This window comes from Nomascus leucogenys, chromosome 22a (assembly GCF_006542625.1).
Source record: "Nomascus leucogenys isolate Asia chromosome 22a, Asia_NLE_v1, whole genome shotgun sequence".
NCBI lineage: Eukaryota > Metazoa > Chordata > Mammalia > Primates > Hylobatidae > Nomascus > Nomascus leucogenys.
The window spans coordinates 57,333,838-57,356,890 of NC_044402.1; the positions used below are offsets into that span (position 1 = coordinate 57,333,838).

A 23,053-nucleotide genomic window follows, 5' to 3' on the forward strand; every position below is an offset into this window, starting at 1 on the left:
GTTGTTGGACGCTTAGGTTGTTTCCAGTGTTTTGCTATGATAGAGAGCACTGCGATGACCATCACTCATTCAACAGATATTTTTCTGACCACCATGAATGGCGAGCCTCCTGTGTACCAAAGTGTCTTCCCCTAAGGGACTTACAGTCAAACAGCAGGAACAGCCAGGGAAGTAAATAAGGCACAGAAGTTCTCCCATCCCCCAAAGAGCCTCTGAGGACAGTCTGGGCTCCCACATGAGGACAAGAGAGGAAAGTGCTGATGGGATTACCTACATGTTCAGGTCAATATAAATTAACAAGTTAGGTTACAATTCATTCATCAGGCTTGTGAGTTTGGTGAACGTGTGTCCACCTCAGACGTAGTTCCAATCTTCATGCACTGACCATATCATGGTCTTAGGCCCCAGCTGCACTGAACTTACAGAAGTGAGAAATAAAGAATAAAAACAGTTAACACTTGGTAAGCACTTGCCATGTGCCAGGAGAAACCCCTAGGAGGCAAGTTTAATTATTTTCCCGTTTTCCAGATTAGAAAGCTAAGGCACAGAGATGTCAAATAATTTGTCAAAGGTGCAACTAACATAGCTGTGTCTTGAACTAAGACAGCTGGACTCCCTAAGTGGCCATACTGTACTGCCCTGAGAAAGGCGGCTGGACTAAACCCTGGTGGCACATCTTATCTTTGCTCCATGGATGCTGATCCGATCCCTTTCTCTTCTTTTAACCAGGGTAAACTCAGGGTGCCTTTATTTCTCGTTTATTGGATGAACATTTTCCTAGGATGAGCACGGCTTTTTATCCTCTGGGGAGAATTGCCTGCCAGAGCCTTTGAGATTGGGATCTCTTTCTCCACTGGGGAGGGGGTGCAGAGGTTCTTCCACCCCTGCAGCCAGGCAGTGCAAGGAGACTGAGAGCCTGGGGGTGACCCAGACCTCACACAGTTGGTCCTGGGGCTACAGAAGCCCAGGCTGATCCTCTGGTTCAGACCTGTCCCACCTTCAATCCACTTTCCCCTGTCCCCCACCTCGTCCCACCCTTCCTCTGTCCCACAGACAACCCTCCCATCCTCCACTGCTCCCACTCTGCCCTCAGTCCCCAGACAACAGCAAGCCTAAATCTCATTAGCCAGACGGGGCTACACAGCACATATAATGAAACCTCCTGCCCCATTTCTAATAATTCAATTTCTTCATAGCTATTGGAACAAAAGGCCCTCTTCACCTCAGAATATTCCAAATGCCAAAACAAATAGCAGCGCACAGAAAATGTGACCATCCACAGCAATTCTTCTTTGTTTACTGTAATGGAAGTAACAATGAAAACAACACAAGAGGCTGGCAGTGAAAAATGGATTTCCCTCCACCTGCAAGCCCTAGTCCCCTCCTCAGAAGTAACCATCCTCAGCATGAAATGTTACGTGCATATACATAGAGAAGCTCTTCCTCTACCTTTTAGACATAAATGGTAGCATACTATATTGCTTGAATCCTTGTTTCTTTATCGTTATTTTTCCTTCTTACCAATATATCTTGGAGAACTTTCCCTATGAGCACACCCAGGTCTACAATTATTCTTTTCAATAGCTGCAGAGAATTGCATTATGTGGCTATACCATCATTCATTTAACTAGCTTGCCATTGATATACTTTTAGCTTATTTCTGGATCTTTGTTATTACAATTGATGCTGTATTTAAAAATTCTGTGCATATATTTTTGGAGGACTCCTATGAGTATTTCTGTAGGATAAATTCCTGCAAGTATTGATTTTTAAATAGATGGTGCCAAATTGCCCACCGAAATGCAGCTTTCCAAAGGAGACTGAATGAATAGCTTAGGCTTGATGGTCAAATCGTTTAAAATAACCAAGATTTTATTTTATATGGGAGAGCATCCTGATGCCTTTAAAACATAAACCATAAACACAAAAATATAAACTATAAAAGAAAAGAATGATACCATTTATTACATTAAAATTTAAATCTTTTGTATCACCGAAGACACCATTAAAATGTTGACTAAAAACCTGCACACCGGGAGAGGATATTTGCAATGCATTCAGCGGAGCCAATATTAGTACCAACGTCTACATGTTGTTAACAAAAAGACAACACTCCCCCTGCCCTGCATTCCCAAATGGAAAAAGGCTAAGAACAAGCTATTCAGAGAAAAGGAAACTGGAACAACCAATGAATGAAATGATGCCCAGCTTCACCAAAAAATAAGGAAAATATAAATTAAACAACAGTGAGATAGCATTTCATACCCCTCAGACTGGCAAAATGTTTTAAATCTGGTAACAAGAGAAGTGACGTGATTAGGTCTCTTATAAACACTCAGTGAGAGTGGCAACTGGCACACCAACTCTAGAGAGCAATCGAGCAACTCCTTGTAGAGTTGCAGAAGTGCCCACTGTATTAACCATGCTTTCTTATTTTGTGAATTTTTGATGTTCTGGCATTTGTGGTCTCACTGAAGGGGGCAAGGCTGCCCCTTCCAGGGCTACCCCATTCTTAGAGATAGCAGAGGGCTGGGGTGGGTGGGGCAGTGGCGCCTCTCATATGTAAACTAGCCCATGCTCTGATCCACCCTCTCTATCTGGCTTTTACACTCCAAGAGGCAAAATCACCCAGAGCCAGGCACCAGTCAACTAGAGACCACCCCTGTGACCCAGAGCCCGCCACCTTGATTTGAATCAGCCAGTCCTAAGCCGCTTCCCTGCCCCTAAGCTGCTTCCCTGCTTCCCTTCCCTTTCCCATGGGAAACACCGTAAAGGCTCTGGGCTGTGCTCTCCTTTCATCCCTTCTGCCCGCTGACTGAACCTGGGGCTTCCCCATGCGGTCCTGCATGGCAAGGAAATGTAAGTATGTGTAATAGAAATCTCTTCAATGACACTAGCCTTTCCATGTGGTAACTCAGTCACCTCCATCAACTGAAATCCTGTGGGTACCACTGATAAACCCACATTGTGACCTGAGAAATTCCTATGCAGGGCCAAGGAAGGATGTACACAAGAGCGTTCACTGTGGCATTGCTGGTTACAGCAAAACACTAGAAACAACCCAAATGTCCATCAGGAGGAGAATGATACATGTTGTCCCATGGTCTCATAAGGGGTCACCAGAGAGCAGGAAAATGGAAAAGACTGGAGCCAGGGATAATAACACCGAGTAAAAACAGCAATTTGCAAAATAAAGGCAATGTGTTTGTTTATGTGAAATTTTAAAAAAGATTTATAAAACAATAGTATATATTGTTTATAAAACATATTCATATAAAAAACATGGAAGGGAAAGAGTCCCTTCAACCTGGAACACGGTTCTCATGGGAGAGAAAGTGAAGGGTGATATTGATTAGGAAACAGTTTGAGGAGGTTTCACCTGTACTTGTGAGGTCTCATTGCTTTAAAACCAGGGAAATAGCTGAGCCAAATGTAGTAAAATGTTAAGATTTCTTCAGTCTGGCTGGTGGGTATATGAATGTTTGCTGCACTAGTTTGGGTCCTTTATGCTAGAGCTCTTTCATTATGAGAAAAAAAGATACTATTTAGGCTGCATGAATAATCTCAAGGTCCTACAAAATAACAGCTCAGGAAGCCAGCAAGCTTCTCAACTGTGCCCATCTCAGCTGTGTCAAACTTTCTCCTCTCTCCTTACATTGTATCTTTAAAAATTCCTGACTTTTTGGAAACATTTAAAGACTTCTACCCCCACCATGGATATGTCTACATGTTTGCTCAAGTATTCAAAAATTAAGTCACACACCTGAAAAGGCCAGTGCTACATTGGAAGGCTGTTTAATTAGTTATCAGGACCAGGCATGGTGGCTCATGCCTGTAATCTGAGCACTTTGGGAAGCTGAGGGGGGCGGGTCACCTGAGGTCAGGAGTTTGTGACTAGCCTAGTCAACATGGTGAAACTCCATCTCTACTAAAAATACAAAAATTAGCTGGGCGTGTTGGCACATACCTGTAATCTCAGCTACTTGGGAGGCTGAGGCAGGAGAATCTCTTGAACCTGGGACGTGGTGGCTGCAATGAGCTGAGATAGTGCCATTGCACTCCATCCTGGGCAACAAAAGTGAAACTCTGTCTCAAAAAGAAAAAAGTTATCAGACCCCCACTGTATTTTTCAGGAGGGGTAGGGAAGAGAAAAAAAATCTACTTCTTGGCTTCTAACAAAAATAAGTTGTTAAACAATTTCTAAAAATATATACAAATTTTCAAATTAAGTTTTTCACAATTTTCATGAATCAGTTATTTTACCTATAATAACAAAGTATCTATACCTTAAAGTATTTCTTTTGTTTTTACTAAAAGCAAAGGGCATATTTCGTTCATTTTTCTCAAAATAAGGGCTACATTTTACTAGAAATATTTAAGAGCCCTTGCATTGGCCGTGAGGTTTTCAGCATCAAACACCGAGGGAACAGTGACTAAAAGCAAAGACATTGAGTTATCTGTCATCATAGGAAGCACACACACAAATGGTGTGAAGGTTGGTGCAGTCACACAAGAATCTCATCAAGGACCCAGGCTTTTTCTTGCTTTCTCTTATACGATTTTTGATGCCTTAGCCAGCCTTCAAATTTGCCCTTGATAATACCCACGCTCTGGTATTCACACTTTTCCTACATTTTACCAGGGGTGGTCTGTGTGACCAATAGAATATAGCTGAGATTACATCAGAGGTTAGGTTATAAAAAGGCTGCAGCTCCTGTCTTGGGCTCACACACTCTCTTTTCCTCGTTATCTCTCTTACTCTCTTCATCGCTCACTGAAGAAAGTCAGCTGCCAAGAAAGTTGGCTCCCAATGGAGAGGCCCACTTGATGAGGCACTAAAGCTTTTGTCAACATTGACCAAGAACTGATACCCACTGGCAACCAGAAGGGTGAGTTTGGAAGTGGGTTCTTTAGTTCCAATGAGCCTTGAGATGACTGCAACCCTGGCTATCAGCCTGAATGCAACCTTGAGAGACAAGAGCAAGAACCACCTGCTAAGCCATTTGCAGTTTCCTGACCCTCAAAAATGGTATAAGATAATACATGCTTATTGTTTGAAAGTGCCATGTTTCAGGGTAAATTGTCATGAAGCAATGAATAACCAATACACTCAGTGTGTCTGTCACGTTTCCCCTGATGGAAGTAAAACAGTTGTCATAGATCCACACACCATATGCTCCCAGGACAGTGTCTCTGGCAGGAAGAAAAGGGGATGGAGCTACAGGGGTCTCCCTATGTGACTTTTACCTTTTATCGAGGAGGGAAATCTTTCTAAGAAGCAATCCAGCAGAGTCCCTGTTACTTCTCATTGTCCAGGGAGGTGGGGTCTGATGATCACCGTGAGCTCATGATTCACCCTTAGCTGAAACCGAGGACCAGCCCTTTCAGTTGCTTTACAGGGAGGTGGGCAAGGAGCAAGTGGGCCAGAGATGGCTGCTGGTAGCCAGCAACAGTCTCTGCCAGCCTCCCACAGGCTCCGTTTGTCTGATTGTTTGCACCTGGCATCCTTCATACTCCATATTTACTGTAAGCTGGAAGTTAGGCCTCAATTAGATTGAGGTGACATCGTTTTGCCAAGAATATTCACGGGTGATGTTGTGACCTTCCTACTCTACCGAATCAAGAAACCGCCAGGTTCTTCACTAAATTAACATTTTCAGGATGTAAGCAGAGGGTGATACCCCATCAGGCAAAAGCCAATCTGGAGTCTACGTGCATCTTTCTCCCCAGTATCTGTCCTGGGTGGCTTCACATATCTTAAACTTATGGGAAGTCGAGGTTCCTCTAGAAATTCATTTTGGGTTGTCTTGTTGGAAGTGTGTGTGATAAGCAATCTATTTCTCCCATGTGATTTCCTCAGGGATGGATGAGTCATACAAGCAGTGTTAACTTAGTTAAAAAACACCTGCAAAGATCATGAGATGACTAAAAATCAAATACAGAGATGCTGGAAAGTGATTCTTCCTCGATGTCATTCGCTTGAAGTTCTTAGGGCGTGAGTAGAGGGTCAGGAACCAGGGCAAATGAAAGGAACCTTCTCAAGAATTTAGCACCCAGCAGAGGACAGGCTGAGGCCTGCTGCTCACCAGCCCTTGTCAGCTGTGGAGACGAGTCTGCCAGGCTCAGCCTTTAGGGTCCAGGTTAGCAGCTCCTCTATGGCCTTCCCGGGTATAGTCACGGATTTCTGGCTGGCGTGTTTGCATGGAGGAGGCTGTGCGGCATTGCTGTCTCCACGTCTACAGGGAACAGAAACATATGTGCATTTGTGGAAGTCAGCCAGGTCCAAGGAGGTGGGGACAAGGGGGGCCATGTCAGGATGCGCTGTCTCTGAAGGGGTGGTGGGTCCCCAGCCCCCCAGGTGCCTGCAGCCCATGTACAGCAGGTGGCCTTGCTTTCTGTTTCACTGGGATGACCTGGAAAAAGAAACTTATCCATAGCTGTCCTCCCCTCAACATGACCCCACACCCTCCTCTGCCTGCTTACCCTTCTCTGCTGCCTCAGTGGCAGGGATCTCTCTTCTTGGTTCTGGTGCCATCCCTGTCCCCCATGGATAGTGCCCATGTCTTGCTGTCATCTCAGATGCACTTAAAGTAAAATCATCCTCCACCCACCTTCCCCAGGTCTGTTCCAGTTTCCCCAACTCTGTGGAAGACAGCCCCACTCCTCCCTACCCCCAGGCTAAAAGTGAGGCCTCAGCCTTGACTCACCCTGCCCATCCAACCAGTCCCTGGCACTGAGAGTCTTCTGCAGCAATAACTTCATTAACTTGTCTTCCTGCAGCTGCCACCCTGGCCTGGCCACCATCATCCTAGGAGAATGGGCCACCATCCACCTTCCTCATTCTCCAGCCGCAGTCTCATCTTCCTTCCAAGGCTCTGCTGCTTGAGACCTCCCCAAGCTCCTCTGCATGTCACATGTGGATCAAGCCTTCCCCTTTGGACCCTGCCTTTCTATTCCACCTTATCTCTGGGGTCTATTTGTTCCAGAAGCCTTGACTCTTACTACCCTCTGATAACCACAGACATGCCGTGTACCAGGCATCCTACAGCCATTACCTTTAGCCTTTACAGCTACTGTGCAGCATAGGAATGACAGTATTGTCCCTTTCACAGATGAGGAAAACTGAGGCCCAGAGAAATCATGCACAGGTCACACTGCCTGTAAATAGCAGAGCTGGGATCCAACGTCATGACTCAGAAGGGTTCTCATCCAAAGCCCTTCATCCTGTGAAACAGGTCCCATTACATCCCTTCCCTTCTCTGCAAGAGGCTCTTGCTGTGCCTCGTCCAGTGCCCTGCCTGCTCCTCCCAGCTGCCTCCAGTCCCGCAGCCCACACCTCCGCCGCACAGCTCCTCAGATATTCCAGCCCACACTGCTCAGCCCCGCCTCTTAACTTTTCTGGCAGGAATCTCAGCCCTGCACAGTTTAGTACTTAATTATAGATTGCCTTGTATGGTTTTCTGCTTATTTCACATTTTCCTGTCTTGTTCCCAAGAAGCCTGCAAATGTCTGAATTGGGGATGGAGCGTCTATGTGCTCCTGTCCCCCAGGGCCCCAACACAGCACAGGGCTTGGCACACAAGCCCTCAGTGGAGCTGACCTGACCTCCCAGGAAGGGGGCAGGGTCTCTGCTGTCCAAAAGCTGACTGGACTCCACCCTGACACACCCGCCCCCACCCCAGCAGTATGCCTCACATATCTGCACACACACGCACACATGCATACACACGCATGTACTCACACACACCTTATCTAATCTAAAGCTCTCTCTTCAACCTGAGGCAATGATATGCCTGGAATTACCTATCCAAGAGAGAAAACTCCCTCCTAACTGAAGCCTGGCCTTGCCCTCACTGTGGAATTCCCATGCAGATCAGTGAGTCCACCAGAATGGTGCGAGCTCCCCAGGAGCGGGGAAGCCACTGATGTCACATCCTGACAGAGAGGCTGGAGCTGGATTGGCACTTGGTGGAGGCCTTGCTGTCTTGATTCTGATTCTGGTCCTGTTGCTGTGTGGTCTTTGAGGGGAGCGGGAGACACCATCTTGCCTTCTTTGTTGTATCTCCATGAGGGGACATTTTGTGGGTGTGAGGACCACTCCTCCCCGTCAGGACCACATGATACAGCCCCTCAGGGGGCAGAACCGCGGCCCTTGGAGCTAACCCTGGTCCTTTCACACCACCTCCCTTACCAGAACGTCTCTCTGCTCTGACCCCGACGTCCCCACAGGTGACCTCCCGAGCTGCTCCTCCTTGGGGTTAAACATTGCTATCTCACACTTCTCATTTCTGAGTGGGAAGAAGAGCACACAACACGAAGCCTCACACATTTAGAATGATCTAGATTTCAGGTTGATTTCTTCCTGCACACTTAGAAGATAGCATGACGGCTTGGGGCTTGGCGAGAGGGCACTGACCAAGGTCACAGGGTCAGTGAAGGGCCCAGGAGAAGAGACAGAGAGAGGTGCAGAGGCGGTGGTGGGTGGGGCCTCCAAAATTAAACTTCTTTTAAAAATTTACCCAGGGCCGATGCTAACATGTAAATAAACAAACAAGTGAATAAACAAAGGGGTGTTTATGTAAGAAAAACAAATAAAAATGCTTGTGTAACACTTCACACATACCACAGAGCCTGAAGGAGCCCAGGAGGGGCATCTGTTTTGGGGGACCCGTCCAAAAGAGACGGGGTAGGCACCATCCTCCTGGAGGGAGGCGGGCTTGGAAGCCCTTCACTGCTGCAGCAGCATGTTGGGGAGGGAGGTGTCCACCGATAACCATCAGGGAGGTTTTGCAACTGAATGTTGCAGCTGAGGGCTGGGCAGAGCCCGCCTCCTTGGGCATGGCCCTGCGTTGGGGAGCAGTGAATGCGCCCTGGTATACCACGGATGGGCAGAGGGCTGAGGATCCCGTGCTCGAGATGAATCCAGCCAAGAAATGAAGCCAGTGGGGGGCTCACAGGATCAGGACCCTGCTCACACACCAGGAGGGCCTTCTGCATCTCATCCTGGGGCCCCTTTCCAACCTTTGGGGTTGCCTCCTGGCGGAGCTTAACAGGCCGAGGCAGCTTCCTGAGCAGCCTGTGGTTGCTCCAGCCAGGTAGACAGACACATTCCAAGCTCCAGGGTGGCAGAGAAGCTGGGCAGGGAGTTCCTACAGGGAGCGGCAGCCCAGGCTCGGGCAGGCAAGTGCTGAAGGGTGGCTCCGCCTTCCGCAGAAAGCCAGAGGCCGAGGAGATGGAAGAACAGGTGTTCAAAGGGGACCCGGACACCCCTCACTCCATCTCCTTCTCCGGCAGTGGATTCCTCTCCTTCTACCAGGCAGGGGCCGTGGACGCCCTGCGGGACCTGGCCCCCCGGATGCTGGAAACAGCCCACCGCTTTGCAGGGACATCGGCTGGTGCTGTGATCGCCGCCCTGGCCATCTGCGGGATTGAAATGGGTAAGGCCTGTGTTCTGGGTCCCCTGGGAAGTCTCTTGGGGGATTCCACAGAGACAGAAAGAGCGTGAGGGAGGCTGGGAATGCTTTGGGGGACAAAGCCAGGCCTGGGTGGCAGGAAGGGAAGGGAAGAGCTGGTTGGAGTAGGATAGCAGCAGCTGTGACATTTGAAGGTTGGGGTCTGCCAGGCCCCAGTCTCTAACCTGCAGGGTGAGCCTGGACCCCTGTCCCTCTCCCTCAGTGCCCTTACCTGTGAGATGCTCTGTCTCCCAGAGCCTGGGAGAGTGAAGGGCAGTATCTCCCTTGAACATCGAACATGGTGCTGTCAGAAGCTACACTGCGGCAGTCATACATTGGGGTTCAGTGTTGCTCCTGCCTGGCCTCTTTCAAAATGCAAATACCCTTGGGAGAGGCAACTCTTCAAATCTCTGTCACCCTGATGGGGATGTATTGTCCACCATTTCCAGGTGGCTGGAAAGGATGAATGCCCTGAGGCTGGAGGGGTAGACAGGAGGGAGCCCAGAGTGGGAGAAGAATAGGAAGGGGTGGGGAGAGAATACAGAAGCTCTCACTTCACCTTCTGTCCTGCTGGTCCAGGACCCTCAGCGAGTAGGACTGCTACACTGCTAACCCAGAGAGAAACACTGTCCCGGGGAGCAGATGCGTCTAGCAGTCCCAAGGAACAAGCCCAACAGCCTAGTGGGCTACCTTGGAGGGGCATTTATTCATTTACAGAGCTCCTGTTCTAGACGGAGCTCTGTTCCAGGCACTGAGGACAAAGTCCCTGCCCTTGTGGAGCAGAAATTCTAGAGAAAAGAAACAGATAATAAACATTCAAACAAGGCACCTTCTAGTGTAAGGTCGGGAAGTGATATGATCTGTGAATAAAATTAAAGCAGGAAAGGGACTGAGAATAAAATGGAAACTATGTCAGGAAGATGGTCAGGGAAGCCTTTCTGAGGAGGTGACATTCAAGCCTAGAGCTGGGTATAGTGACAGAACAAGCTACTGGGAGCTCCTGAAAAGGAGAATTCCTGGTGAAGCAGCAGCCACGAAGCCTGTGGTGTGGAAAAGGTGGTGGGAGGTCGACAGGGGCCAGGTCATGTGGCCTTAGCCACAAGCTCTGATCTCACCTAAGGGAGGGGGAGTACAGATGGCTGTGACAGCAAGTGGGGAGGGGGCAGAGGGCGTGAGCTCCTCAGGAGGGATCCCAGCTCTGCCATTTCATGATGCGTGCCTGAAGCAAGTTATTGAACGTTCTGCGCCTCTGTTTCTCCATCCAGAAAAGGGCGATCCTAATAGCGCCTAGTTCCCGGCATTGTTATAGCAGCGGTCTCCAGCCTTTTTGACATCAGGGACTGGTTTTGTGGAAGACAATTTTCCCACACACCAGGGTTGGTGGGGGATGGTTTCAGAATGATTCAAGTGCATTACATTTGTTGTGCACTTTACTTCTATTGTCATTACATTTTAATATATAATGAAATAATTATACAACTCACCATAAGGTAGAATCAGAGCCCTGAGCTTGTTTTCCTACAAGTAGACAGTCCCATCTGAGGGTGATGGGAGACAGTGACAGATCATTAGGCATTAGATTCTCATAAGGTGTGCGCAACCTAGATCCCTCCCATGCACAGTTCACAATAGGGTTCGTGCTCCTATGAGAATCTAATGCCGCCACTGATCTGACAGGAGGCGGAGCTCAGGCAGTAATGTGAGCGATGGGGAGCTGCTATAAATACAGATGAAGCTTCACCCGCTGCTTACCTCCTGCTTTGAGGCCTGGTTTCTAACAGGCCACAGACCCAGAGCCATGGTCTGGGAGTTGGGAACCCCTGGTTATAGGATTGGCTGAGCTAATATGAATACCTACTTAGAACAATACCTGGCATATGGCAAGTGTTCGGAATGTGGCAACCATCTGATTAGGCTTCTTAAGATCTCTGAACGATGGGCAGAGTGTGTTTGAGGGAGCAAGGTGGAAACTAGATAAGGGAAGAGATTGGGTTCAGGATGTGCTTTGAAAGTAGAGCCAATGAGACTTGCTGAAGGGCCGGCTGGGCTGTGTGAGGGAGAGGCTGCAGACAGTAGCCTCCTCCCAGCCCAAGCAAGGTGCCTTCCTGGCTGGGGACCCCTATGCTGGGTGGAAAGTCTTTATTTTAAAGAATAATAGTAATGCCCATTCACTGAGTACCTCTAATGTGTAAGATAATTTTTTCTTTTTAATATCTCACAAGTAATAAACACATTTTTCTTACTGGACAAAATTCAAACAATGTGAAAGTGTATAGAGTAAAAGTAGAAAATAGAGGCCAGGCACGGTGGCTCATGCCTGTAATCCCAGCACTTTGGAAGCCTGAGACAGGTGGATCAGGAGTTCAACACTAGCCTGGCCAAATGGCGAAACCCCTTCTCTACTGAAAAAATACAAAAATTAGCCAGGCGTGGTGGTACACACCTGTAGTCCCAGCTACTCGGGAGGCTGAGGTGGGAGATTGCTTGAACTCCAGAGGCGGAGGTTGCAGTGAGATCGCACCACTACACTCCAGCCTGGGTAACAAAGCCAGACTCTGTCTCAGATAAGGAAATAAATAAAGAGTAGAAAGAAAGCCTCCATTTGCCCAACTGCCCCTAATCCCACCCTCCCTCCTCCAGCCAGTGTTAAGGGCTAGGCATGGATCTTTCCAGATCTTTTTAATGCACAGTCTTCTGTGAATGTAGCCATTAATGGCTCTTCCCCAGTGAACTCCAGGCCTTCAGAATGGGGCTAGGGTGACAGCACCCACTCTATCCTGGAGTCTCAGAAGTCCTGCCTTGGAAACACCTGGTGCAGGGATTCTCTCTCCTTTTCCAGGTGCCTGCGTTGCTCATCTGCTCCATTACCCTCACTCTTCTGTCTTTATGTCATCTTAAAATACAGCATCTGGGCACAGTGGCTCATGCCTGTGATCCCAGCACTTTGAGAGGCCAAGGCAGGAAGACTGTGTGGGTTCAGGAGTTCAAGACAAGCCTGGATAATACAGGGAGACCCCATCGCAAAATAAAAAAAAAAAAAAGAAGAAGAAGAAAGAAATAAAAGATTTTTCAGACCTAATTTAACTCATTCAGTTTGATGAATACTGCCGCAAACCTACTTGGCCAGGCTGTGATGGTCATGGACGGCAGTGGTGGGAACTAAACCCTGTAAAAAGGACATCAAGCAGTGGGGTGTAATCAAGGACTAGACTGTGGGCTGCTCGTAATTATGGCAGAAGTCAAGGGAAGGGTGAGGGAGGTATGTGTGGGACTCACTCTGTCCGCTCAGCAGCATGTTTGTGAAGCTCGTCAGTCACTCCAGTCTAGTTCATTCACTCATTTTAACTGTCATACAATTTACTCTTAACTAGCACTTCCTTTATATCAGGCACTGTTCTACCTCTGGCATATTAACTCATTCAGTCCTCACAACAGCCCTCCCAGGTGAAAACTGTTATTATCCTCATTTTACAGAGGAGGAAACTGAGTCACAGAAAATTTAAATAACTTGCCTACAGTCACACAGATAGCACTTGGTAAAGCTAGAATTTGAACCCAGTCTGGCCAGAGTCTACATTCTTATCCTTTAAATTGCCCTGCTTAACAATGCAATGTTAAGTGGTGCGGAGGCAGGATCGGGTAGTCTCTCTGAGCAGGTGGAATTTCCACACAGACCTGAAGTGGGTAAGGGAATGAGCCCAAGAATATCTTGGGGAGAGCATTCTACGCAGAAGCAAAAGTCTCATCGCTAGTTAGAAGCCGAAAAGGAAGCAGGGCTAGGTCTCTGGTTTTTCTTCAAGTCTCTGTGTTCCTATGCCACAGTATAGTTAGTCATTTTATTGATGGATTTGACAAATTTCCTTGTTGTTACAACCATCCTTGTTTGTATCTCCCAAGCTCACATGGAATGTGTATCATTCTAGGGTATTTGTATCATTAACTTTGTTAATGACTTTGATAAGTTACTCTCCAAAGCAGTTGTACCAATTTAACCACAAGCAGCAGATATGAGTTCTAATTTCCCCACAATGTCACACTTGAAAATCTTATGCCAATATAATAAATGTGAAATTGTATCTCATCTACTGTATTTAGTCTATCTATCCTGATTGCTAGTGATGTTCAGCATCCCCATGTACTTATTGACCACTAGACGTTTCCTCTTCTGTACTTTGCCTGCTCACCACCTTTCCCTGTTTTTTTCCTACTGAGTTATCTTTTTCCTTTAATGTATAGGTGTTCTTTATATATTCTGTACACGTATCATTCACCAGTTACACACAATGCACCTCTCTTTTCCCACTCTATTTCTTGTATCTTTATTTTGCTTTGATGTCTTTTGTTATTCAGATTTTAATTTTAATGCTGTCAAATGCATCCATCTTTTCATCTTACAACTTGGGTTTTGTTTTGTTTTGTTTTTGAGACTAGGTCTCATCCTGGCACCACATCGGAGTGCGGTGGCATATTCATGGCTCACTGCAGCCTCGAACTCCTAGGCTCAAGTGATCCTCCTACATCAGCCTCCTGAGTAGCTGGGACCACAGGTGCGTGCCACCATGCCCGTCTAATTTTTAAAAATTTTTTGTAGAGCCAGGGTCTCACTATGTTGCCCAGGCTGGTCTTGAACTCCTGAGTTCAAGCAATCCTCCTTCCTCAGCCTCCCAAATTGCAAGGGTTACAGGCGTAAACCACTGCACCTGGCCATCCTCTTATAATTTGTGTTTTAGAATACCTTTATTACAATGATTTCTTCTACATTGTCTTTCAAAAGTTTTAAAAGTTTCATATTTAGGTTAATTCCTCAGGAATTTATTTTGTTAATGGTTGAGGTAGAAATCTAATTTTTAAATTGTTTTGCCATGTGATAGCCAATTAGAGGCTATCTCCACACTTACTTGAAATGCTGCTTCTGGAATATTCAAGTGTCTCTTCTATTCTGTTGGCTAATTTGTTTATTTCTGTTTTAATCATTATAGTCTTATAATAAAGGGTTCATCACATATGACAAGCAATCTCCTCCTCTTTCTCCTCCTTTTGTCTTCTTCAAATGTTGCCTCCATTATGTTTGGCCCTTTCCCCGCCCCATGTGAAAAGCTCTGCTGGGCTTTTGACTGAAATTGCATCTTCCCATTTATAAATATAGTTGATCTTTCTATTCTGGTCTTTTTTTATCCTTCAGTAAAGATTTTCTGTGTTTTATTAGATTTGTTTTTCCCTTGTAGTTTTATTTTTTATTGCTATGGGAAATGGGATCTTTTTCACCTATGCCATTTTCCTTTCTTTCTTTCTTTCTTTCTTTCTTTCTTTCTTTCTTTCTTTCTTTCTTTCTTTCTTTCTTTCTTTCTTTCTTTCTTTCTTTCTTTCTTTCTTTCTTTTCTTCTCTTTCTTTCTTCTTTCTTTCTTTTTCTTCTTTCTCTTTCTGAGTCTTGCTCTGTTGCCCAGGCTAGCATCCAGTGGTGTGATCTCAGCTCACTGCAACCTCCACCTCCTGGGTTCAAGAGATTCTCCTGCCTCAGCCTCCCGAGTAGCTGGGCTTACAGGCACCCACCGCCACGCCCAGCTAATTTGTGTATTTTTAGTAGACACAGGGTTTCACCATGTTGGTCAGGCTGGTCTCGAACTCCTCACCTTAAGCAATCCACCCACCTCGGCCTCCCAAAGTGCTGGGATTACAGGCGTGAGACACTGCACCCAGTTAGCATTTTCTGAGGCTCTCCTCAAGGCCATGTCCCTACTTCTGTAGCCAGTTTGGGGATTTTCTGTCCTGAGATCCTGTGTTTTTTTCCTGTGAAAGCTGAGGTGGCAGAGGTGCTTCTTCTGGCGTGTATGCCCAGTTCTGTGACTAGGCCAGTTCAAGGCACATGAAAATGTTGTAAAAGCACTTAACATAGTGCCTGGTTTTTACTAGAGATGTGGTAACCTTCATTAATCCGTTCATTCACCTAAGAGGGGTGGTCTCTGTGATTGCCTCTGGGGGATCCAGAATTTCCAATCTTGTCAGAAGTGGGGTTGGAAACATGCCTTGAAGCTGCATTTGCATAATTTTGAAAAATAAAATGTTTCTTATTGAAGAATAGTGATTTGGCAGACTTAAAACCCTACTCCCACTTAAGCTACTTCTTGGCACCTTTCTCCCCGTAAAAAACTGGCAAGCCAGTCTGTCCGTCCCTTCCTTCCTTCCTTCCTTCCTTCCTTCCTTCCTTCCTTCCTTCGTTCCTTCCTTCGTTCCTTCCTTCCTTGCTTCCTTTCTTCCTTCCATGTTAGTTGATCACATACTAGGCCCTGCAGAGGATGCGAAGATATAACACAAAATGAAACTCTGATCTTGCTACAAGGAGCTTACAGTCCACTCAAACTTAAAGGCAGCTACCAAACAGTTATAATGCAAGAAAGCTCCTATTGAATGTTAGAGAATTATAAGGCATAGGAGTGCAGAGGAATGGAGAAAACACTTCCAAACATGGAAGGCCTCATAGAAGCAGTATTTGAGCTAGTCCATGCTTGAAATGTGAGTAGAAGTTGGACAGGTAGAGACAGGTTGGGCAGGAACCAAGGCTTCCAGCAAGGACATAGCATGACAACACGACAAAGCCACACAGTGGGGAAACATGATGCCTCCAGAGCATGGTAAACAGTGCAAGTCAACTGACATTGGGAGTTGAAAGGCATTGCCTTTCCTGTGGTCCAAGTGTCCCCTGCCATATCTGTACTCCAGCTAGTGGGAAAGGGAAAAGGGAAGGGCACAGTCTTTTAGAGCAGGACTTGGAGGTAACACATGTCCCGTCAGCTACATCCCATGGATTGGAATTTAGTCACATGGTCACACCTGACTGCAAGAGAACCCAGGAAATGTAGACTTTATTTTGGGAGGCCATGTGGCCAGCTAAAAATTGGAGGTTCAATTACAAAGGAAGAAGGGGAGAATGGGTATTGGGGACAACCAGCAGTCTCTGTTGCAACAACCATAATCAATGGCATGAGGATCCTGGAGAAACTCTGCCCCTGCCTGAAACCAAGACCATGACTTCCTAATCACAAAGTTGGCCAGGTGCAGTGGCTCCTGCCTATGAGCCCAGAATTATGGGAGGCTGAGGCGGAAGAATTGCTTAAGGCCAAGAGTTTGAGGCCAGCCTGGGCAACAAAGTGAGACTGTGTTTCTACAAAAAATAAAATAATTAGCCAGGTGTGGTGACCTATCTCTATAGTTCCAGCTACTCAGGAGGCTGGGGTGGGAGGATCACTTGAGCCCAAGAGTTTGAGGCTGCAGTGAACTACGATTGTGCCGCTGCACTCCAGCCTGGGTGACAGAGTGAGACCATGTCTCTAAAAACAAACAAACAAACAAACAAACAAACAAACAATCACAAAGCCAAGTCCAGTTTGTTGTCTGGGAAAGGGCTCAGCTCTGGCCCACCAGCAGCTGCCCCCTGGCAGTGGGAGCATGAGTGCCTCGGTCTTGCAGCAGGGGGGCCTGGGAAATGCACCATGGCACCTACTGTGTCTCCTGCCTAGAATGACCCTCTGTCCCCCTTTCAGAGAGAAAACCTCCTCCCCAGACACCATCCCATTTTACCCCACTCCATCTCTCTTTTCCATGATGTCTAGTTTGCCCATAAAATCTGCCCACATATTCTAGCATTTGATGTTGTATGGTCTTAACTGTTTCAGATACGGTGTCTCATTTCGTCGACTAGGTTGGTTGAGCAATCTGAGACCTTGTGGGTCCTATGGCTCCCACAAACTGCTCATAAAACAAGAACTCCTTGATAAACTCCTGGTGTTTGCTGGCTATTGGCCAGTGTGACACTGAATGTGTCTTTGCTATTTGTATTTTGTAGTTTCCCTGGCTCTTGGATAATTTTCTGTAGTTATGGATATGAGATATAACGCTAGAATGTTGCAGTGTCAAGGTCAGTAAGTCCAGCTCCCTCATTTTGCAGATAATTGTATTTACACCCTGGGAGAGAAAGTGACTAGTTGGAGGCAGACCTCACTTAGGCCAATAGTTTCCAAACTGTGTTCCAGGGATCCTTAGCGTTCTGCAGATGGGGAGGAAAAGCAGGGGACAGACACATCTGAAGCCCCAGCTGCACTAGTACAGCCCCGCTGTTGTCCATCTTATCCATGGGGGATCTTGCTAAAATTATATGTAAAGAAAATCTTTCAGTAATTTCTTTTAACTGTTTGAGCCCAGTTCCCTCAAGATGCAGACAAGGAGGTTGAGGATCAGATTTTGGCTGAATTACGGTGATGAAATAAATCATTCATTCGCTCATTCATTCTAGGTCCTGGGGATCTGGCAGTGAGCAAAACAGTGGATGTCCACCCTCATGAAGCTGATATTCTCTTGGTGAAATTAAACCATAGAAAATTAAGCATATAAAAAAGGTCAGCATGCGTGCTCAAAGGAGAAGATAAAGCAGGGGAAGGATGGGAGAATGACACAAGGGCACAGTGTTGGGTGGGCTGGCCAGGGAAGGCCCCTCTGAGGTGGATGAAGCTAGGGAGAGAGCCACGTGCACTGAGGGAAGAGAGTTCCAGGCTGAGAGGTCTGTAGTTGCCCCCTGGTGCAAACATGCTTGTGTTCTCAGAAAGGGAGATGGCTTGTTCCTCAGGGCAGGAAACAGGCTTGAAGCCTGTTTGAAGGGATCTTGCAAAACATGAGAGGTCGAGAGGAGCCATGTGTTTTGCCCCCTGCCCCGCAAATGTGTGCACAACAGGACCCAGCACAACTCCTCCCATGGAGACAGAGCACTGGGGAAGCGTTTTGGTCAGCCTCCCACACTAGGGCCAGTGCTACCTTCGGCAGCTCCTGCCCGCCCAGTGACTGAAATTCTCCTGAGGCCCTGGAGCTGAGGCTGGCTGGTTATTGTCATTGCTAGGTGGCTCAAGGTGTATTCTGGTCCACTGGGGCTGACACTGGAGAGTCAAGGTTTCCTCTGTGAGAACCTCACTTTAGTAACTCCTTTCCTTGGTCACTCATGCACCTATCTTTGTCACTCAGTTGAGGAATGAGACATAGCCAGGATTAGTGGAGAATAGAGTTCCCAGGAAGGAGGAGGGCTAGGGCTGAACTTCCAACTCTGCCCCCAAGTTCCGTGGGTTCTTGGCTGTCCAGGGACCCATCTTGCCCTTGGTTTTGCCATCTGTAACTTGGGTAATTGGAAACACATCCCTTGGACATTATGGTGAAAGACAAAAGAAGTCATGGATGCATTCCTGGCCCAGTGCTTGGCAAATATTAGTCACAAAATAAGTCTTTGAAGAATGAATGTTGAATGAGTGGGTGAATACGTGAAAAGAAAATTACCTTGAAATAGAAAAGCATAGATAAAGCAGCACTTTCCAAAGTCAAGAATGTCCCAGAGAACAAATTAAACTTTATTAAAACAAACAGGCTGGGTGTGGTGGCTCACGCCTGTAATCCCAGCACTTTGGGAGGCCGAGGCGGGCAGATCACGAGGTCAGGAGATCAAGACCATCCTGGCCAACACGGTGAAACCTTGTCTCTACTAAAAATACAAAAATTAGCTGGGCATGGTGGCGCGTGCCTGTAGTCGTAGCTACTCGGGAGGCTGAGGCAGGAGAATTGTGTGAACCCGGAAGGCAGAGGTTGCAGTAAACCAATATTGCACCACTGCACTCCAGCCTGGCAACACGGCAAGACTCCATTTCAAAAAACAAAAACAAAAACAAAAATCCAGCCTGGTCTGAGCAATGTTTTTCATGGCAATTGTGAGCTCATCTGCACAAGGACTTGGTTTTTCTGTGGGAATTCTGTGTGGCCCCGGCAGTGGAAGGACCCATCTCAGCTAGTATGCACTGGCTCCAGCCAAACACCCTAGGATTATTGCTGACTTGGGACCAATTTTCATGTTAATTACTCTGTAGGTTGTATTGATTCAAGCTCTAAACCATATGTAATACAGATTTGGGTCTTTCATTTTTTATGGGAGACTGTGTTTTTTCACCCAGATCCCTGGGCAGACACAAGCCACTGGCACCTTGTAATAGCCCAGCAGCCTTTGGAGGGTCCTAGCTTTAAGCAGAGGTCTCAGTTCACCCAGCCCAAGAATGTAGTCCCTGTCCCTGACAGTTTCTTTTCTGATAACAGTCCCCGCAGTTACCACATCATCAGCTTTCCTTCTCATGCCACTGGCTTTCAGTTCCCTCTTCATTTCTTCCTTTCTTGTGAGTTCAACCATGTCTTACAACTTTGCTTTACATTGTATTTAATATTGGGCTTTTTGTTGTTATTGTTTTTGTTGTTTGAGACAGGGTCTCTCTCTCTGTCACCTAGGCTGGAGTGCAGAGGCGCCATCATAGCTCACTGTAACCCTGAATTCCTGGGCTCAAGCGATCCTCCTGCTTCAGCCTCCTGAGTAGTTGGGACTATAAGCACGTGCCACCATGTCTGGCTAATTTTTTAATTTTTTTGTAAAGACAGGGTCTCAGTATGTTACCCACATTGGTCTCGAACTCCTGGCCTCAATGAATCTGCCTCCGGCTCCCACATTGCTGGGATTGCAGGCATGAGCCATGGCACCTGATCTCTTGTTTCTGAAGCTGGAAAGGTTCCTCTTTAGCTCAGCCCACCATACTACAGGAGTTGGAAGTCTCTCCAGTGTTCCTTAATACATGAATGAGAACCTCCATTTTTTTCCTGTTGCAGGTGTGTGGGTGAGTGTGAGTGGGTGTGTACGTGTATATGTTGCCCAGATGTAACTTGGATTTCAGTCCTGGCTGCTGGGTACACTTTCAGAATCAAAATGTCTTCATTAAAAATCACTCCCCAAATTAGTTAGCTGAGATGGCAGTGTTTTCTGTAAAAATGTATTCTGCTCAAATTCACATCTTAGTGTATTTTGAATAACAGCTATTTACCAAGCACTTAGAATGTGCCAGGTCCCGTGCTAAGTGCTTCATATGCATCGTTTACTCTAATCCCCTCACAACCCTATGAAGCAGATACTATATTTATACTCACTTTACAAATGAGGAAACAGGGATTTAGAGATTAGATAATTTTCCCAGGTTTATACAACAGAGCCAAGACTGGGATTTCTCTAAATGTCTACATTCTACATCCTCTCTAATTGTGATTTCAGAAATTGCTTTGCAAGCAACATGACAGCTTTCTTGTTACACTCCATGGGTCAAGCAATTATTTATACGTTGGTTAAGAAAGTGAGATCTGGCTGGGTGCAGTGGCTCATGCCTGTAGTCCCAGCACTTTGGGAGGCCAAGGCAAATGGATCACCTGAGGTCAAGAGTTTGAGACTAGCCTGGCCAACATGGTGAAACCCTGTCTCTACTAAAAATACAAAAAATTAGCCGGGCATGGTGGTAGGCATCTATAGTCCCAGCTACTCGGGGGGCTGAAGCAGGAGAATCACTTGAACCCAGGAGGTGGGGAGGTTGCAGTGAACCAAGATGGCACCATTGCACTCCAGCCAGGGCAATAAAAGCGAAACTCTGTCAAAGAAAGATAGACAGACAGAAAGAAAGAAGGAAAGAAGGAAGGAAGGAAGGAAAAGAAAGAAAGAGAAAGAAAAAGAAAGAAAGGAAGGAAGAAAAGAAAGAAAGAAAAGAAAGAAAGAGAAAGAAAGAAAGATCAAGAGGCGTGACAAATACAAAAGGACTTTTTATACAATATTATGGAAATGGTGTCATTGTGTGGTTGTTGTTGTAACTCCCACTACCATGTTGGAACCAGTATCTTCATCTCACTCAAAGGAACTTATGCTTTACATATTTAAACCTCTCTATCCAAATGGATAAAGATTCATTTTCCCCAAACAATCCCTTGGACTTTTTAGTAGAAGAACATTGAATGGAAGATCTGGTAAAGCTTTGAATGTGTTCGTTACATAGTACAAACATCTATTTGGAAAGCAACTCATGTACGTGACATACGTTAATCCATCCCCCTGGTATCAGCAGGTGCTAACTGAGCCCCTGTGAGTGCCAGGCACTGTATCCCTAACAGCCTTGCTTGATCTGTGTGTATGTGTGTGTTTTTAATTTAATTTAACTTTTTTGAGGCAGAGTCTTGCTCTGTCACCCAGGCTGAAGTGCAGTGGCAAGATCTCAGCTCACTGCAACCTCCACCTCCTGGGTTAAAGCAATTATCCTGCCTCAGCCTCCTGAGTAGCTGGGATTACAGGTGCATGCCACCACGCCCAGCTAATTTTTGTATTTTTAGTAGAGATGGGGTTTCACCATCTTGGCCAGGCTGGTCTTGAACCCCTGACCTCGTGATCCGCCCGCCTTGGCCTCTCAAAGTGCTGGGATTACAGGCGTGAGCCACCTCACCTGGCCTGATCTGTGATTTTTAAAAATTTAATAATAAACTTTTTATTTTGGAATAATGTCAGCTTCACAGAAACGTTGCTAAAATAGTACAGAGCTCTGTGTATCCTTCACCCAGTCTCCCCTAATGTTAACATCTTACATAACCATGGTCCATTTGCCAATACTAAGACATCAATATTGGTACATTCCTATTAACTATACTGCAGACTTATTAGAATCTCACCGATTTTTCTACTAATGTCTCTTTTCTGTCCCAGAATCCAATCCAGGATTCCACACTGCATTTGGAGGATCCATTTTTAAACCAACTCACTTAGACAGTATTAAAATAGCATTGTTTTCTTTGCTTCACTTTGGGCTCAAATTCAAGAAAGACAGTTGAGCTCTTTTTCCAATTCTAGGGGGAAGACAGCCAAACAAATGGTAAATAAACCTCCAGACTTTTTTGGTTCCCCTGAGTTAGGAGTTCACCCATGAATCTTGTGGGTAACCCAACTCTGTCCTCATGAAATCACCACATAAGGAAGAATCTCCTCAGCTGGGCATGGTGGTGCACCTGTAGCCCCAGCTACTCAGGAGGCTGAGGCAAGAGAATCACTTGAGCCCGGGAGTTCAAGTCCAGCCTGGGCAATGTAGTGAGACCCTGTCCCTAAAAAGATTAAGAAAGAAAAAACAGAAAAAGAAAGAATCTCCTCCTATGCCCTAGCTCGGAGTCTAGCATGCATCCCTGTGGGAGCACAAGTTAGAAGCAGGATTGACAGAGCACATTGCCTGTGGTTTGCCCCATGAGACCTCAAGTCCAGCTGAGTCTTAAGACTAGGGGGTGACTTAGTTCACAGCTGTAACATCATCCCAGTGTCCCCTTGGTAGTGCATGGAGAATCTGTACGGCAGGATAGGCCACAGCCTAGATGAGAGGCAGTATTAATTTCTACCTTGGAGCAGGGCCCCAAAAGGACTTCTGGGTCCACCAAAGAAAACAGAGAGAAAAGAGCAGGGGCAATGGCCCTGAATACATGATCATTTCCAGGGAGCTTTCTAGATGCATTCTCTCTCTGCCTGTTTCACCTCAGGGTGATCAGTAAGAACCTGCAGTGGGATGTTGGAGGTTGTGCCTGGATTCTGGGGGGAAAAGCTCATAGTGGGGTGAGGGCTGAGGCCCCAGGCCCTCTATCTGAGGGCAAGCAAACGGTCCTGCGGACACCTTGCTAGGAGCATGGGTGATGAATCAGCAGGAGACACTTCTGTTTCCATGACAATCGGATATAAGCCAGTCTGAACTTT

General features: G+C 46.5%; 1 protein-coding gene across 2 annotated transcripts in view; it reads left to right on the top strand.

Moving 5' to 3' along the window:
• The window catches only part of PNPLA1 (patatin like phospholipase domain containing 1), a 63,505-nt gene that overhangs the window by 17,622 nt on the left and 22,830 nt on the right, over positions 1 to 23,053 (top strand). The window contains exon 1 of one of the 2 annotated variants that reach the window (XM_003278869.2): positions 9,233 to 9,437. The exons of the other annotated variant lie outside the window; for it this stretch is intronic. Within the exon in view, the coding sequence (XP_003278917.1) occupies positions 9,233 to 9,437 (205 nt within the window). Of the gene's footprint in view, positions 1 to 9,232; positions 9,438 to 23,053 lie in introns of those variants that run through there. 2 annotated transcript variants of the gene reach the window in all.